At 33.5% G+C, this 17,708-nt stretch overlaps 1 protein-coding gene across 1 annotated transcript in view; it reads left to right on the forward strand.

The window, feature by feature from the left end:
- The window catches only part of LOC129989027 (excitatory amino acid transporter 3-like), a 50,273-nt gene that overhangs the window by 25,285 nt on the left and 7,280 nt on the right, over positions 1-17,708 (forward strand). Inside the window, exons 4-7 of the mRNA XM_056097336.1 lie at positions 3,619-3,661; positions 5,515-5,635; positions 14,287-14,413; positions 16,674-16,907. Of these exons, the coding sequence (XP_055953311.1) occupies positions 3,619-3,661; positions 5,515-5,635; positions 14,287-14,413; positions 16,674-16,907 (525 nt within the window). The remainder of the gene's footprint in view (positions 1-3,618; positions 3,662-5,514; positions 5,636-14,286; positions 14,414-16,673; positions 16,908-17,708) is intronic.

Consider the following 17,708-nt stretch of genomic DNA (forward strand, 5'->3'; position numbering starts at 1 on the left):
GGGGATTCATTAGATAATGGTTGGACCTCCCGGTCGACACCCCCGTCCCGTTTTATTATGCTGATGTTGAGGACGGGGGCCTGGGTGTGCCTTGTCTCCGCTGGTCCGGAGTTAGAATACGCCTTGACCACTTGAACTATTTTAAACTGATTTTATCTTTTAGGGAAGTTGTCTGTTCCCATTTTAACCTTTTTAATTCTTCGACGGACCCTGCAGGACAGGTGTCCTCAGATTATATACAACGACAGCGGTCAAAGGTAGAACAAAGTCTGCTCCAGGACGGAAAAATCTATGATACAAAAATTAAACAGTGGCAGATGTGGGCTGAGCGGCTCTATGCCTCAGTAGATGGCAGTGCACTGAGAGCATCAGGTAAGACCGCTGGACAGCACACCTGGATATCTAATGGGACATTCCTTGTCAGCGGGAGAGATTATATTAACATGATTAAGGCCCGCATAAATGCTCTCCCCACTGGGACAAGGACAGCTAGGGGACGCCCCAATAAACCAAGGAACTGTCGGGCCGGGTGCGCTTCCCTAGATACACCCAATCATGTGGTCCAGCAGTGTTTTAGAACACATGGCCTGAGAATAAAGCGGCATAATGCGATATCAAATTATATAAGCCGCTCCCTTCAACAGAAGGGGTTCCAGGTCGCAGAGGAGCCCATCTATCCTCTCCCCACTGGTACCCTTAAGCCCGACTTGGTGGCAAATAAGAACAATACTGCACTAGTCCTCAATGCCCAAATAGTAGGGGAAGGGGTGGAGCTGGACTCCGCCCACACCGCCAAATGTATAAAATACAATATCAAGCCACTTGAACAGGCGGTGAAAGTGCAGACAGGCGCCCAAAAAGTTATATGCTAAACTGCATAATGCTAAACTGGAGGGGCATCTGGTCACCACATCTTTTGCGATTGGGTCTCATTAACAAGAGAGATTATCCGTCCTCGGCACACGCGCCATTATCGGCTCTATGGCGTGTCACCGACGGTTCGGATTTATGAACACCCACACAAGTGGGGTGAAGTGGAGCAGGACGGATGTTGGTTGACTGACTGAATCTTTTAACATATGGGGTGCTGCCTAGCCCCGATTATTTATTATTTTTACTAACATCTTTTGGTTCTCCTTGTTATTATCTAGGCACAATTTTCCTTTTTCCATCCTCTGACTTTATCAGGAAAAAAAATATGGTGGTTGGTATAGAAATGTTAGGGATTGTCTACCTCCTATCGATGACGGGACGGTTTCCCACGGGAAAAATTGTACCGTGGCTGGTGATGGCTCATAGGTTTCGACCATGGTTCCTGCCAGTGTTACTGTCGCGATAGTCCGGTCATTTATATTTTTTCGTGTGCCTTCGGGAGGTTTGGAGTAGCCGGTTAAGTCATACAGATGTCATTGCAGGCTGCCATGAAGCAGATCCTATCCAGTACCAGGACAGAACAATATCCCTTAGGTAATCAGAAAGAACATTTGTAGACCATCAACAAAGACTTCACTTTAAGGCCCCTGCCCCTGAACAATCCATAGCAGATCAATCCCTTCAGAAAGATTTACTTTGACGTATTCTTTCAATAGCAGCTCCATTGACAATATCTTTAAAAGTAAAAGTTTTATTATATGTAGTTGGTAAATAGCCTTTTTCAGATTGAGCTAATGAAAAGATACTAATAGAGCTTTAAGGAGATAACTGCAGAAATGATTTCTTTTACCAAGATAAATGACCCTTATATGCTTCAGTAACGGCTTCAGTGATTGATTTCCAAATTAATTGGACATTTACTTCTTTTGCTTTGACCAAGCTCACATTTTATAATGAGATGACCATTTCCATTATCTTCCCACCCTGGCATTTGACTCCTTTATCAATAAGTTTTGTATAATGAGTTCTAAAAATTCAGTGTCCAATAAAAAACTTGGTTGAGAAAAAAAGTTGCATTTATTCAATTGAATGAAATACAACCTTTTCTGCTTGTGGTGACCGCTTAACCTAAGGTGGTTATCATATTTTACTGTTTGCAATGCATGTGTGTGTCCCGAAAAAAACACAGGCCATAGATTTTTCTTGACATATTTTGGTGTCACGTTTTTGCTGATTGAAGGCTCTAAGTAAATTATCATATTTTACTTTATTTTTATTCCACATCTGGCTATGGAAGAAGTATGCCCATAAGAAATACAGTTTACACACATTATTTGACGATATTGTCACGTAGGTTCTTTAGTGTGGAACTCCTTGGCACACACAAGAAGTAGAACTAAACCAATTTATTTACTCTGAACTGGGAACACAGTGAATGACAGATCTTCTGTTTTTATACTAGCAGAGAAAGTTCCAGAATACTTTTCTGGAGACAGTAAGAAAAGTCCAGAACTCTTGTCTATTAAACTAAAGAAATGTCCAGAATCTTCTGGAACATGAAATAAAGGAAAACATAAAATCAAGGAATTAAATATTTACTTAAACTGTGAATCGCATTTTCTCTAGCAGGATTCGAACTTACGATCTTTTGATTAAGAGACCAGTGCTATGACCATTCGGCCATGGACAGTCGACTGTCTCTTTTCAATGCGGCAATATTATCAGATTTCTTTTCCTCTGAGTAAAAACATCATCTAAGTATACCATAAAGTATATGAAGATACAAAGATAAAAAATTTCTGAAATTACAATTCAGAAATTAGATTCGAATTTTTAAGGACTTATTGCGAGACCATCTGAAATTTTATGTTTATTTATGAACTGTATATTTCAGATATTTTAGAAATATTGCACTATTACCTAATTTCATGCAAATGCTTAAATTTACGGCATTAATATATTATTTGATATTGCGCCTGGTATATTAGTTCGATTTTGCTTTCTCATCTAGAAAACAGCGTAGGATTTAACGATTTAAAAAATCTTTCTACATCACATAAAATGGTGTTTTCCTGATAATTGTATTATAATACAAATTAGAAAATGCTTTTAAGTATTTTGTAGCTGAGATTAAGAATAATTCAGCATTTTCTGACGATTCTATTTTTCAGATAAGTAAATATCTTATAATAAGTAAAATAGATAATTTTTATTAAATACCTGAAACAGAAGATGCTTCATATTATAGATAAAATATCCTTATTATATTGTAAAGCAATCAGGTTATCGAACACTATGTTAAAAATATCTTTTAGTTTTTAAAAAATAAAATAAAAATATAATTCAACTTTTTATATTAATTTAGATAAATGGATTTATTTAGTTATATAAATGCTGCGCTTAACATTTATATGCTGGTATATTGGGACGAACTTTGAAATCCTACAATATGGTCAGACGATAAGAACGAAATTTCCTCCACCATCTCTGGACACATCAACAGAAGAAAACAGGCTCAGAATTTGTGCCTATGATAGCATTTCGATAGAATCAGGTGGCAAGCTTGAAATATAGAAGATACTTATAGACAATACTTTTCGATTAGATCTCTATATTCTTCCTATGATAGACATTTATATTGCTTGGATTTTACTCTTTTTTAAAAGATATAGTGCAATTAAAATTTATTTTATGATCACTCTTTATTGGTGAAATGATATAAAAGACAAAAATTGTGTGTTACAGGAATGCCATTCCAGGTAACATCATTGAAGCAACTTTTCAAAAGGTAATCGCTTGATATTTTATTATTCATACCTGCATCAATTTTGATTTGACATTTGCATTCCTTTTAGTATTTTGATTCTGCGCTATAGAAATGCAAAATAATTCACAGGAATATGAATTCGTTTTGTAAATATAAGCTTTTTCAAAGACTAAAAGTTGAGAAATAAATACAATTTATTATTAACATTAATTTGATATACTGATTGAGAAAAAGCTAAATTATATATATATATATATATATATATATATATATATATATATATATATATACACAAGGGGCGTTCAAATGAAAAGGTACGAAACGACACTGTAGGTATAAATGAAGACTTTATTCAAAGTATACACCACAGGCCTGAGCACGACGATCCCATTGATTAACGAGCCGAAGAATTCCTTGTTCCCAGAATTCTTGTGGCCGTGACGAGACTCTGTGCTGCACAGCGTCCTTGAGTTCGTCATCCGAGTTGAAACGCTTCCCTTCAAGATGTTTTTTCAGAAGACCAAACACACGAAAATCACAGGGTGACATGTCCGGGCTGTGAGGTGGATGGTCGAGCTGCTCCCACTTGAACTTGGCCAGTTCCACGTGTGTGACTTTGAAGACGTGTGGACGCGCGTTATCATGGAGCAGAATCACACCCTCCATGAGTAGCCCCGGTCTTTTGTTCTTGATGGACCTACGTAGTCTTCGGAATGTCTCACAGTACACATCGGAGTGAATGTTTCTTCTGTGCTCGAGGAATTCAACAATTAGCGGACCTGACACGTCAATTGGATGGCGCTCTTTATGAGAGTCTTTGCTCTCCTGCGCATGCGGACGCCCGCGCATGTTCTGATCTACGCCGGAGATTCCAATCACATCCCTAGATATCTCGCTACGTTCTCCCATAGCGGCATAGGCAAATATGTTAAAGGTTAATTTGTTACGACGTTTCGTACCTTTTCATTTGAACACCCCTTGTAAAACTTCGAAATATATGACAATTAATATTTCACCTTTTTTTTGTTATCTAATATATTATGGTTCATGATGTTTGATATATTAATGAATTTTTATTTTGCTGCATAACATGTTTGATACTATTAATTTTTTTAACTCTTTTTGAAATATATTTATGTCAGTTTATTGGCATTTATTTATGATCACGTAGCATACCTTTATTTTTATTTTATAGCTTTTATGCTACCATGAAAGTCCATTATGTCTTTTTGAAAAATTTGTATAGCACTATTAACTATTTGTACAGCACTATTATATTGAAGTTTGTTGCATATATTAGATTAAAATTTCAACAAAATTATCTTATTGCGAATGAGAAATCGCTTCCCCACACTACAATCCTGTTTGTTATTCAGCACTCTGAAATTAACGAAATTTCCCTTTATGAGTGCATAGTCAAATGTTGTTCAAAATAATAATTTCAATTACATATTTGTAGAAGTTTTTGAGATTTTTTATTACAATTGATGAGAATTATTTTTCAGTATCATGAAAAAACATAACTCTTATTCGAGATTTTAGCCCAAACATTGGAGCAAAGCAATGCCTTATATCGGTTAGCTCTTGCAACTATTTTTCTTTTGAGACGTTCTTTGACTGAATATTTGACTAATATTTATCTATTTTAAATGATAAATAAAATTCACATAAAAGCTTATTAAGCCATAGAGAACTACTACAGAATGTTTCAGAAAATATGTAAAATATTGTCGAGTGATTGAAATTTAGTACAATTTATTCATTTTTTGATGTGAAATAATTTTTTGTAATTTATTAAAAAGAAAGCATCAAAGCAGATGGCATGTAATTAACATCTATTACTAAATAATTTAATATGTGCGTGTGTTTTTCAGGAGTATACTCACGTAGAAATTCTCAATGTCACAGACTCTCAAAATATCAACTTATCACAGACTCTCAATCAAGTCATTTATAAAAAAAGCATTCAGAAGAAAGCAGGAGTTAATTTCATGGGTGAGTTGCTCCCTTTTTACTTTCTCTAAAACGATACATACAAAGAAAGTATATAATCAATGAAATAGAATCGGAGATTTTGATGAATCTTTCCCTTTCTTTTCCTAAACACACACACATAAAATGCAGCAACAATTATTTCGTTTTTTTCAAACATGGGTTGCAGTCAATGAAAAGAAAGATGCCCCAATATGTCATTAATTCTCTTTATTATACTATGAAGCAGACACAAAACAATAGAGTCACTGCTGATTCAATTAATACGCATCCTAATAATCCTAATAATCCAATTAATACGCAATACGAAAATTTGTAAACTAAAATATACAATTGAAACTTAATAATCTTTCTTTTATTAAAATATTTTAATGTAGGAAATTATCTACCATTTTAATACTACTGAATGGTCCTCTTAATTCATTATACAAGATACGCCCAGAAAGTAAGCCCTCTTTGATATTAAAAACTGTTCACAGATTCTAATGAATATTCTATAGATGCATTAACACTTTCAACGTTACCAACGAGATATCTCGTCTTTCAGATACTTCCAATTACAGGTTTCTATGGGCTAAAATTTGAACTTTCTTACTTTGAACTTTCTAAATTTTGTCTCTTATGCCAGTTTAGATAAAAGTAAAGGTATTTTTCAGATATGTATTATAAAGTTCAACCATTAAAGTTCAAAGTAAGAAAGTTCAAATTTTAGACAAACCGAAACCTGTAATTGGAAGTATCTGAAAGACGAGATATCTCGTCAGTAGCGTTGAAAGTGTTTAAACGTATATAGTGAACTACTTTTCACACAATTTCCACTTTTTTTAAAGACTATTTTCATTTCTCATAATTATTTCTTTTTTCATTCCTTTCCTTCGAGAATGGCTAAGTGGTAAACATATAGAATTATGGCTTTAATAACGTTAGGAATAATGGCGAAAAATAGTTTAAATTCTGTTTTTTTTTTTGTATCGAGTAAAATTATTCTATTAATGTACGCGCGTCATCCATGACAAAATGATTCTTGCTTTCTGCATTCGCCATGAAAACAATACTCAGCAAGATAAAAAAGGGCAATATGTTTTGATTTGGGGTTTTATCATATCATCTGAGGGGTGATACGAAATAAGAGGAACACTTTTCTGTAGTGCTTTACATGATACGTTATTCATTCAGTTATTCTACAGGTGGTTATCAAAATAATGGAAACACCTTAGATTTATAAAGAATCCTTTATTAGTATGGCGTAGGACAGCCTTTGGCATGTAATACAGCTTGGATTCGCCTAGGAATAGATTCATACAAGTATTAAAAATAGTGCTTACAGGAATACTGTACCATTCTTCTTGGATATATTGTGAAAGTTCTCGGAGAGATTCTGGTGGAGGATATCGATTCTGTATTGAACGCTCTAAAATAGACCATAATAGTTCAATTGTATTGAGGTCCGATGAATGTTCGGGCCAAGGCAGATATTTAACTTCATCCTTGTGTGTTCATCAAACCATGATTGAACAAATCTCGCTGCATGGATAGGTGCATTATCATCCTGGAAAATTCCACCTTCTTCAGGAAACAAAGTTTGCATTATAGGATGAACCTGCTTAGCTAAAATTTCACTATACTTCTCCACAGTGATGTTCCTTTCAGGGTTACGATTGGTTCAGCAGAAAACCACAACATAGCTGCTCATATCATGACAGATCCACCTCCATGCTTGACAGTTGGAAGAAGACAATCACGATCATGCGCTTGTGCGGTTGTCCTCCAAACGTGGACCCGTCATGTTGTTGAGAAAAGTGTGCAACACTATTCGTCAGACCATATTACTTTCTTACACTTATCAATCAACCAGGTTTTGTAAGTGTGACACCATTGTAGAAGACGTTTCCCATTAAAACCTGTGACAAGTGGCTTGGGAATTGCTGCTCTGTCATAAATGTTCTATTTATGAAGTGCCTTCTAACTGCAATCACTGACACTGGAGAACACGAGCTCTGCTGTCACTTTTGCTACAGTTGTTCGCATTTCAGACATTACAATCCGTTTTAATACCCGTCGGTCCATTTCACTGATCTTCTCTTTCTGCCCACTATTTTATTTTGCCGAGCTTGCCTTTTTACGTTGTGTGTATGTTGTCATGACTTTATGCACTGTACCTCTAGAAACGCCTAAAAGTTGGGATATTTCGATAACACTTGATCCAGCTAGACGGGTTCCTACAATTTGGCGTCTTTGAAAATCTGTGAGGTCCGACATCTTACGCTTTTGAAAAAAAATCCACGAATAAAGCTAACAACGTATATATATACTAGCAGAGTATATATATTGCTATTTATAAAAAAACCGGTGGATATTATTATATTTTAATGCTTACGAAGAGCATTCAAAAATGTCACTTTTATTCACAGGTATTTCCGTTATTTTGAGAACCGCCTGTATTTCGATGTTGATAATCATTTTCTCTTTGAATCATACAATTCAGTTGCGAGCTGAAACTATGTGAAGTTCCTATATATTGCAAAGTAAAATATAAACATCTGCTCCATTTTTCATCACCTCTCTGTTTTGATAATACAAAGCCTACTGAAATAAAGAAGTTTTATGTATTTGGAAATAGATTGTGTGATCGTTATACTGTCCCGACTAAGAATTTATTTCCCTCTTAGTTTAATTACTGAAATAAGTTCCAACTTAATTTTGTGCACAGAAAAATATTTCAGGTGATAATTGGGAGTATAATTTTAGTACAACATTTAGTTAGTTACTTCCAAATTTAATCAATAGAAAATGTTGAAAAATTTCAAAATCTCTAAGGTCTCTGGTCTTATATTTCCTATTTACTAAAATATTTTATAAAATGTTATCAAATATAACAATATTTCAATAATATTTCAAATCACTGGTACTTAACCGATTTGACAATATTTGCGGTTAAACAACATCCTGTAGGCGTAAAGGAGAATCTTAAGTGCCAAAAGTTAGTTCACAACGTTTTGTTGAAAAAATCCACAATGAATGTCTTAAGGGCTAACATATGTAATTAAAGCCATCCTTACTTAATAAAACCTACGTATTTGTCACCTACTATTCGGTGACAGAGCACCTATGTGCTCCACATGTCACACTGATTTTCACACACATGTCACACAGATCATCGCATTTTAATCGAGTGTCCTGCTTTTAATGTTTATCGCTACCAGTTTTTTCACTCATCACCTTTAATTCTCATTATTTATTGGAAGAGAACTACAATCCATACATTTTTAAATTTTTATACGCTATTAAATTTTTACTATGCATTTAAATTCTTCAAGTATTTAAACCTTTAATTTTTTTTTCATTTTTAAATATATAATCATTTGCTACTGTTTTCACCGTATTTTAACTATTAATCTCTGTCTTACCACATGGATGGCGCAGTTTAGTCAAAAATGGCACTTGTGCCAAAACATACAAAACAACCAACCAACTATTTGCATAACTTGATGCGCATACAAAGTTTTTCTTACTGTAGGTCAATTACATAGCGTTTGGAAAATCTATTTTTCCAAAAGTTCAACGAGCATTGAAAAGGAGTCGAGCCTACAATGATGTCACAAGGAACACATGTCCCATGATGAATTCATTAACTTTTGAATTAAAAGAAGTTCGGTAAATATTAACATGGGAAAAATTAGAAAAAGTTCAGCGTCCCGTTTCCAGAAAATTCCAGCTGTCTTACCAGACATCAAGGGAACACTTATCAAAATTTTTCTTAAACCATGTTTTAGAGAAATCAATCTCAGACAAAAAAAAAGTTCTACTCGCAAAATTACTTTAGCTGCAAAACTTTGAATTTAATCATTACAGGCCAATCACTTACTGATAGGAAAAATGCCGTGAATTGATTGTCAAATCTTCAGTTCATGCTGGAGTTTGACTAATGTAAAATCGTTTTAAATAGTAATATTCATAGCTTCGAAACTCGGACAGTTTTGATCTCAGAAATAAGGAATTTGTTTAAAATTTTAGTGTGTACAGATAATTTTTCTAGGTATGACTAATAGGATAGGGTCATTTTATGAAAATTTTTGACTATTAGATTTATTAGGGAAAATGTAGACTTTATTTTTTCATCATTACATTTATTTTCCCGAATCACATAAAGATCTATTTCTTTACTTACTTTAAAGCCTTTTTTCCAATAAAAGTATATGCCCACCTCTACCATTTAGAAATTGCGAGCACCATTTTTCTTTTCAAGTTCTGATGGTCAGAAGAATATTAAAGTATGGATAGAAAAAGGAGTTCATTAACAAGAAACAAACAAAATGTTCTCTTTTCAATATAATCGTTATAGAATGTATGCCTTTGTCATATCATTGAATCAGTTTTCGGATCACCTTTTCGAAGAACGTAGTCACTAGGGATGAAAGCAATACTTCGTCCTAACCAGAGGTCATGCTGGAAACTTGATGGGGCCATCAAAGAACATCCTCACCTAGCATGAAGGAACAAACGACATTTGATGACATTGGACATTTACAAACAACAAAGATCTCTCTAGAGAAAACGCATATTGGTACGAAAAAAGAATAGAAAGAAAATTATTTCATTTTACATTACATATTAAATTCTGAAACATTAAAAATGCATAAAATACATTAAATGTACGTTACCATTTTACTTTAGGTGAGAACTAGAGTCAAGAACTATGATAAAATGTCCCGAATAGAAGATTCAATGGCTGATATTTTTTATGAGTTCTTCGATGTCAAGAGAATATCCAATTTCTTGGCCATCTGAGTCCGTGTTCTTGCCATAGTACACAGACTTTGATCACGTGATTTGTAGATCCTTCTTCGGTGCTGCACTGACAAGTCGAACTTTTGTCAAAGAAACGACTTTGATGTACAACAAATACAGCATGTCCAGTGTATATTTGATTGCGATAAAAATAACCCTCAATTCGGTTAACAGAAACGTTTTTAAAATGTTGATAGGTTGTTCATTCCTTGGTGGAATTAGTGTTTTTGAATCTTCTCATCAGTCTTTCTTTATTTTTTTTTATTTTTTTGAATTTGCTTTTCAGGAAAGAGTATGAAACAGCAATGCCTAAACATTCACCCTCCAAATTCTTAATTTTTGTATTCTAATTAACCAGATCATTATATATCATTCCAATATTCTCCGTTTCTTTCGAAAGACTTGATCAACTTACTTACAAGTCTTTCTGCGGTAATTTTGTGACCCAGACCCTTCTGATGGAAAATGCGGAATAAAAAAGCAGTTTCCATGAGAAGAGACAGAGGCAAGAAGAGGACCAAAATGACGAGAATTGATGATGATCCAAGAGATGAACCGTGCTGTTCATCTCTTCCCTTTATTGAAAATTTGGCCAAGCTTCCAGACAAATGATCAGTTTCAAGAGTTCATCACTCATAACTGGTGGCTGTGTTTTGCGAAGAGGATAATATAAATCTAGTCTACCGATAAAAGAAAAGCCTAAATCTTCATGGCGAATGCATTGAGAAAAAACTCTGATTGAGCATACTTTTTTGTAATAAGTTTTTGTTCTCTACTGTTGTCTTTTAAAGGGTATCCCAGACTTAACGGAAGATTTGAATTTCTTACCATTCATGAAGTAAAGTGTTGGCAACCCTATTAAAAACCATTTCACAGCTGATAGTTTAGGGTTACTAAAAATGAAGCGTTGCACGACAGAGCAACATGGTAACGCAAGATTTGAATTAATAAAAAAAGCAGTCTTTTTTCGTTAAGATGTTATATTTTTATTAAACACAGGATAGGGTTATGTATGGAATACCACATAGGGCAAATGACCTCCACAGCTTTGCTGGCACATACGCACTCTTTTGCCGAAATTTTCCATAACTATTTTGTATAAATGTGGCTAAATTTCGTTGATGCAGCACGCTTGCTTGTGGGCTTGTTGGCATAGACCTTTGACTTCAAATAACCTCCTAAAAAGAAGCCCAATGGTGTTAAAACATAGGATCTAGGAGGCAAATTCTCACACTTTTTAACTATGACCGTCATACATTCATTATTTTTGAAATATTCAACAATGAAAACACGGTAGAACAACATGTTTTCATTGTTGAACACTGGAAAAAAATCGAGCGTTAACGTAATGCTCCATTTTTATTAACCCGAAACTATTAGCCATGAAATGATTTTTGAATAGGTTTGCCAACACTTTACAGCACGAATGGTGAAAAATACAAATTTTGCGTTCATTTTAGGACACCCTTTATTATGCTCCACTGGAAACTTGAATACATGCATTGCTATTTTAATACATGCATTGCTATTTTAATACATGCATTGCTATTTTAATACATGCATTGCTATTTTAATACATGCATTGCTATTTTAATACATGCATTGCTATTTTAATACATGCATTGCTATTTTAATACATGCATTGCTATTTTAATACATGCATTGCTATTTTAATACATGCATTGCTATTTTAATACATGCATTGCTATTTTAATACATGCATTGCTATTTTAATACATGCATTGCTATTTTAATACATGCATTGCTATTTTAATACATGCATTGCTATTTTAATACATGCATTGCTATTTTAATACATGCATTGCTATTTTAATACATGCATTGCTATTTTAATACATGCATTGCTATTTTAATACATGCATTGCTATTTTAATACATGCATTGCTATTTTAATACATGCATTGCTATTTTAATACATGCATTGCTATTTTAATACATGCATTGCTATTTCAATACATGCATTGCTATTTCAATACATGCATTGCTATTTTAATACATGCATTGCTATTTCAATACATGCATTGCTATTTCAATACATGCATTGCTATTTCAATACATGCATTGCTATTTCAATACATGCATTGCTATTTCAATACATGCATTGCTATTTTAATACATGCATTGCTATTTTAATACATGCATTGCTATTTCAATACATGCATTGCTATTTTAATACATGCATTGCTATTTTAATACATGCATTGCTATTTCAATACATGCATTGCTATTTTAATACATGCATTGCTATTTTAATACATGCACTGCTATTTCAATACATGCATTGCTATTTTAATACATGCATTGCTATTTCAATACATGCATTGCTATTTCAATACATGCATTGCTATTTTAATACATGCATTGCTATTTTAATACATGCATTGCTATTTTAATACATGCATTGCTATTTTAATACATGCATTGCTATTTTAATACATGCATTGCTATTTTAATACATGCATTGCTATTTTAATACATGCATTGCTATTTTAATACATGCATTGCTATTTTAATACATGCATTGCTATTTTAATACATGCATTGCTATTTTAATACATGCATTGCTATTTTAATACATGCATTGCTATTTTAATACATGCATTGCTATTTTAATACATGCATTGCTATTTTAATACATGCATTGCTATTTTAATACATGCATTGCTATTTCAATACATGCATTGCTATTTCAATACATGCATTGCTATTTCAATACATGCATTGCTATTTCAATACATGCATTGCTATTTCAATACATGCATTGCTATTTCAATACATGCATTGCTATTTTAATACATGCATTGCTATTTTAATACATGCATTGCTATTTCAATACATGCATTGCTATTTTAATACATGCATTGCTATTTTAATACATGCATTGCTATTTTAATACATGCATTGCTATTTCAATACATGCATTGCTATTTCAATACATGCATTGCTATTTCAATACATGCATTGCTATTTCAATACATGCATTGCTATTTCAATACATGCATTGCTATTTTAATACATGCATTGCTATTTTAATACATGCATTGCTATTTTAATACATGCATTGCTATTTTAATACATGCATTGCTATTTTAATACATGCATTGCTATTTTAATACATGCATTGCTATTTTAATACATGCATTGCTATTTTAATACATGCATTGCTATTTTAATACATGCATTGCTATTTTAATACATGCATTGCTATTTTAATACATGCATTGCTATTTTAATACATGCATTGCTATTTTAATACATGCATTGCTATTTTAATACATGCATTGCTATTTTAATACATGCATTGCTATTTTAATACATGCATTGCTATTTTAATACATGCATTGCTATTTTAATACATGCATTGCTATTTTAATACATGCATTGCTATTTTAATACATGCATTGCTATTTTAATACATGCATTGCTATTTTAATACATGCATTGCTATTTCAATACATGCATTGCTATTTCAATACATGCATTGCTATTTCAATACATGCATTGCTATTTCAATACATGCATTGCTATTTCAATACATGCATTGCTATTTCAATACATGCATTGCTATTTTAATACATGCATTGCTATTTTAATACATGCATTGCTATTTCAATACATGCATTGCTATTTCAATACATGCATTGCTATTTCAATACATGCATTGCTATTTTAATACATGCATTGCTATTTCAATACATGCATTGCTATTTCAATACATGCATTGCTATTTCAATACATGCATTGCTATTTCAATACATGCATTGCTATTTTAATACATGCATTGCTATTTCAATACATGCATTGCTATTTTATGTACTAACGAATAATTGATTATCCCTGCTTAGGTCTTCTGTGCTTCAGCATTCTTTTCGGATGCGCTTCAGCAACCCTAGGCGAAAAGGGAGAAGCGCTGCATCAAGTCATCGAGCAGCTGAACTGTGTCGTTATGAAAATCATGAACTATTTTCTCAAGTGAGTTGTTGCCAATCATCTCTGCATGATTTCAGTCAAAAAATATAAATACGAAAAGTTTCCTTCAGTATTTGATCCGTCACCAAATTTCCTTGTTAAATTCGAAGCTTTCAACTTAAGCTTTCTTGCAGCTGAATTTCAAGTTGTAGGAAGCAAAAATATAAGCTTCTGGGATGTTGTACTATGGGATACTTCTATATAGATATATTAACATTTTAACAATATTACAATCTTACATTTGAGGAAGTAAGATTCTAATAATATTGTTAAAGTGTTAGTATTATTGTTATTTAAAAAAAATATTCTTAATAGAGGGTGAATAAAATACATATGCGTGCGAATGTTAAATGCTTAAAAAATTACTTATATAGCACTCTCTAATAATGCCAGCGCGCCAACCTTATAAATAATTATATACCCCGGGGGGCACCTCAAAATGAGGATGAGAGGCTTCCGACATGGTAGTTGAATCTCGCTACTCTGGAGGGTTCATGAAAAGGTAGGGGGTCTGGCTCCTCCCATCCACGACGGGATGTACTTCCTTAGGGAAGGATTGTACCATGGCCGGTGATGGCCCTTAGGATTTAACCACAGTTCTCGCCAGTGTTGCTGTTGTGGCGGAATGATCATTCATTAATTATTATCCGTGGGCCTTCGTGTGGGTTGGAGAGTCAGTGATATGATTTATAAATAATTATATAAAGTTTCGTAAAGATTAATATCGTCTTTCACGATAAATATATCCTTAAATATAAGTTTATGCAACATTCAAATGAAAATATTGGAATGATAAACTTTCTAATTGTTTATTAGATACAAATTTTTTTAGAAATTTAAATTTAATTCTCACTATTGTCAAGAACATTTTTGTTAACTTATAATATAAAGAGATTCCCTCAACTTAGCTTAGAAAATAAAAGTATGGATTGTTATAGAAAAAAATTCAGTATTTTTGTTGTTGTTACTTATGCACTTGTCTGCGCAGTAGCTTCTGAGGGTAAAGACCACCGAGCACCCGAGGGCAGAAGTCTGACTTCTAGCTCATATGAAGATGACACTCACACACTCGCTTGCTTGCACAACTCCATTTTACGGGGGGAGGGTGCTTTTTCACACACCTCACAGATAGAACACGGGGTAAAGAACAACCAAGCACGTACCAGGACTCGAACCCGGGACGCCCAGATCACGGGGAAGACGCGCTACCTCTAGGTCAAGATGCTGGTTTAGTGTTTCTAGTGGTCCAATGCGAATGAAAAGCCTAAAGTTAACATTTATAACTTATTACTTTGTGTGCATCTCTCTCTCTCTCTCTCTCTCTCTCTCTCTCTCTCTATATATATATATATATATATATATATATATATATATATATATATATATATATATATATATATATATATATATATATATATATATATATATATATTCATATCAGCAGTGAAGTTGACAGATTAATGCATGCTTGATCTTTACAGATTTCCAAGAATCATTAACAATGTTATAATTCCTGCTATTAACGAATAACTACTATCAGGACTAAGTTTATTACATAACATATCATCAGGTGATAGATACCACATATATGTTTCTTAAAACACTCTTGTTATTGGGAATATTCTTGCTCCGCATCTTCCGATAATTGGAATTGGAAAATGCAGAACAGCGAAAAGGAATCAAAGATTTAGAGACTCATCAGGACTTTAGGAATCAAGATTTAGAATTAAATATAATAATTTCTGAAGAAGCTCAGAAATTTACAAACTGTTTAAAGAACTAATTAAAGTCATACACAGCAACAGAAAGGATTGAATGGGGAGAACATTTAATAAGAACAGATGGCTATTGAGTCACTGGAAAGATCTTTTTGACTAAATCATTTGGTTCCAGAAAAAGGCAAAGGCCAAAACTTAGGTGGATTGACTGCCCGGCAAAAGACTTGAAAACTATTGGTACCAATTGAAAGACCTTAACCAAAAACAAAATGGCATGGGGTGGAATTCTAAGGAAGACCAGATCTCACCCTTAGCTTTTGAGTCTGCGAAGAAGATTTAAACAAAACACAATTAACACAGAAAGAAATATGTCAATGGTTAAGTCGCTTTTGGGACATTAATTTTCTTACATGGGTAGAAGTAATCATAAGTTTCCAAATAATATGTGTCATCCAATGATATAAAATCATAGATCTGTTAGCTAAAGAATCTGTGCTTTATACCCCATTTAAAATATACCTGTTTCGAACCAAAATTTTTTACAGTATGCTTCCCTTGGGCATGTTTTTCTGGATGTTCGCCGAAGGACTGAAGAGCGAGGCTCCCTACCAACTCTTGGAGTACATGGGGGTCTTCTTGGCCACTGCCTTCGGGTGCATCGCTTTCCACCAGTTCATCCTTTTGCCGCTGCTCTACGTCGTGATCGTGAGGAAGAACCCAATACCATACCACGTCAACCTATTACCAGCCATACTCACAGCATTCGGAACAGCCTCGAGGTAAGTCAACAGGGGGAGAAATAATTTCTTAAATTCATTTGTGTAAAAACTCTTTGTGTCTATTAATAAGAGTCCTCTAGTAATTCCACATTTGAAAGTTGTAATAATTGATTTAGCATTCTGCAGTTTGTGCAAGTAGACAGAGGATAGATGTAATTTCGAGAGAACCATTCTTGGAAGATTTCAAGAGAAATATCCTTATTAGGGAAGAAGTGGTTGAAAATGCAGATAGGTAATGATTGTAAGGGGAAAGGGAAGAATCTCCTAATATATTCCAAAATTAATAATTTCGATATTTTACCCAATTAGATAGAAAATATACAGCCATTCAGAAACCTGCCAACTTAAAATTTCTCATCACTAAAATTGAGTTCATTAAGGATAAACTTTTTGCTAACAAATAACTGTATGTTTGGTAGAACGATATTTTATTATAAGATTCTGAAAGACATATCTTAAAATTGTTCGATGTTTCGCCTTTCATACAGGATCCATTGATTTGTTTGATAATTGTAATGCTTATAAGCTCGAAATTAGGTAGTGACATTATGTAAGGCAAGAAATGACGCTTTTTGATAATAGCAGCATATCTGTTATTGATACTCTATTATAACATCAAATATTGAGTCTACGTTATTGGAATGTAGCATCTACAACAACTTCCAACACCCTATGGGGCTATTCTATTTTGTCGTCCCATATAAGCGAAAAGTTCGAATGCATTAAAAAAAATTCTTTAAAGGTAACTGTTGTTACGTTGGTTGATTATTTGTCTTTCGCTTGTTTCTTTATTTGTATGAT

The sequence above is a fragment of the Argiope bruennichi genome, chromosome 10 (assembly GCF_947563725.1).
Source record: "Argiope bruennichi chromosome 10, qqArgBrue1.1, whole genome shotgun sequence".
Lineage (NCBI taxonomy): Eukaryota > Metazoa > Arthropoda > Arachnida > Araneae > Araneidae > Argiope > Argiope bruennichi.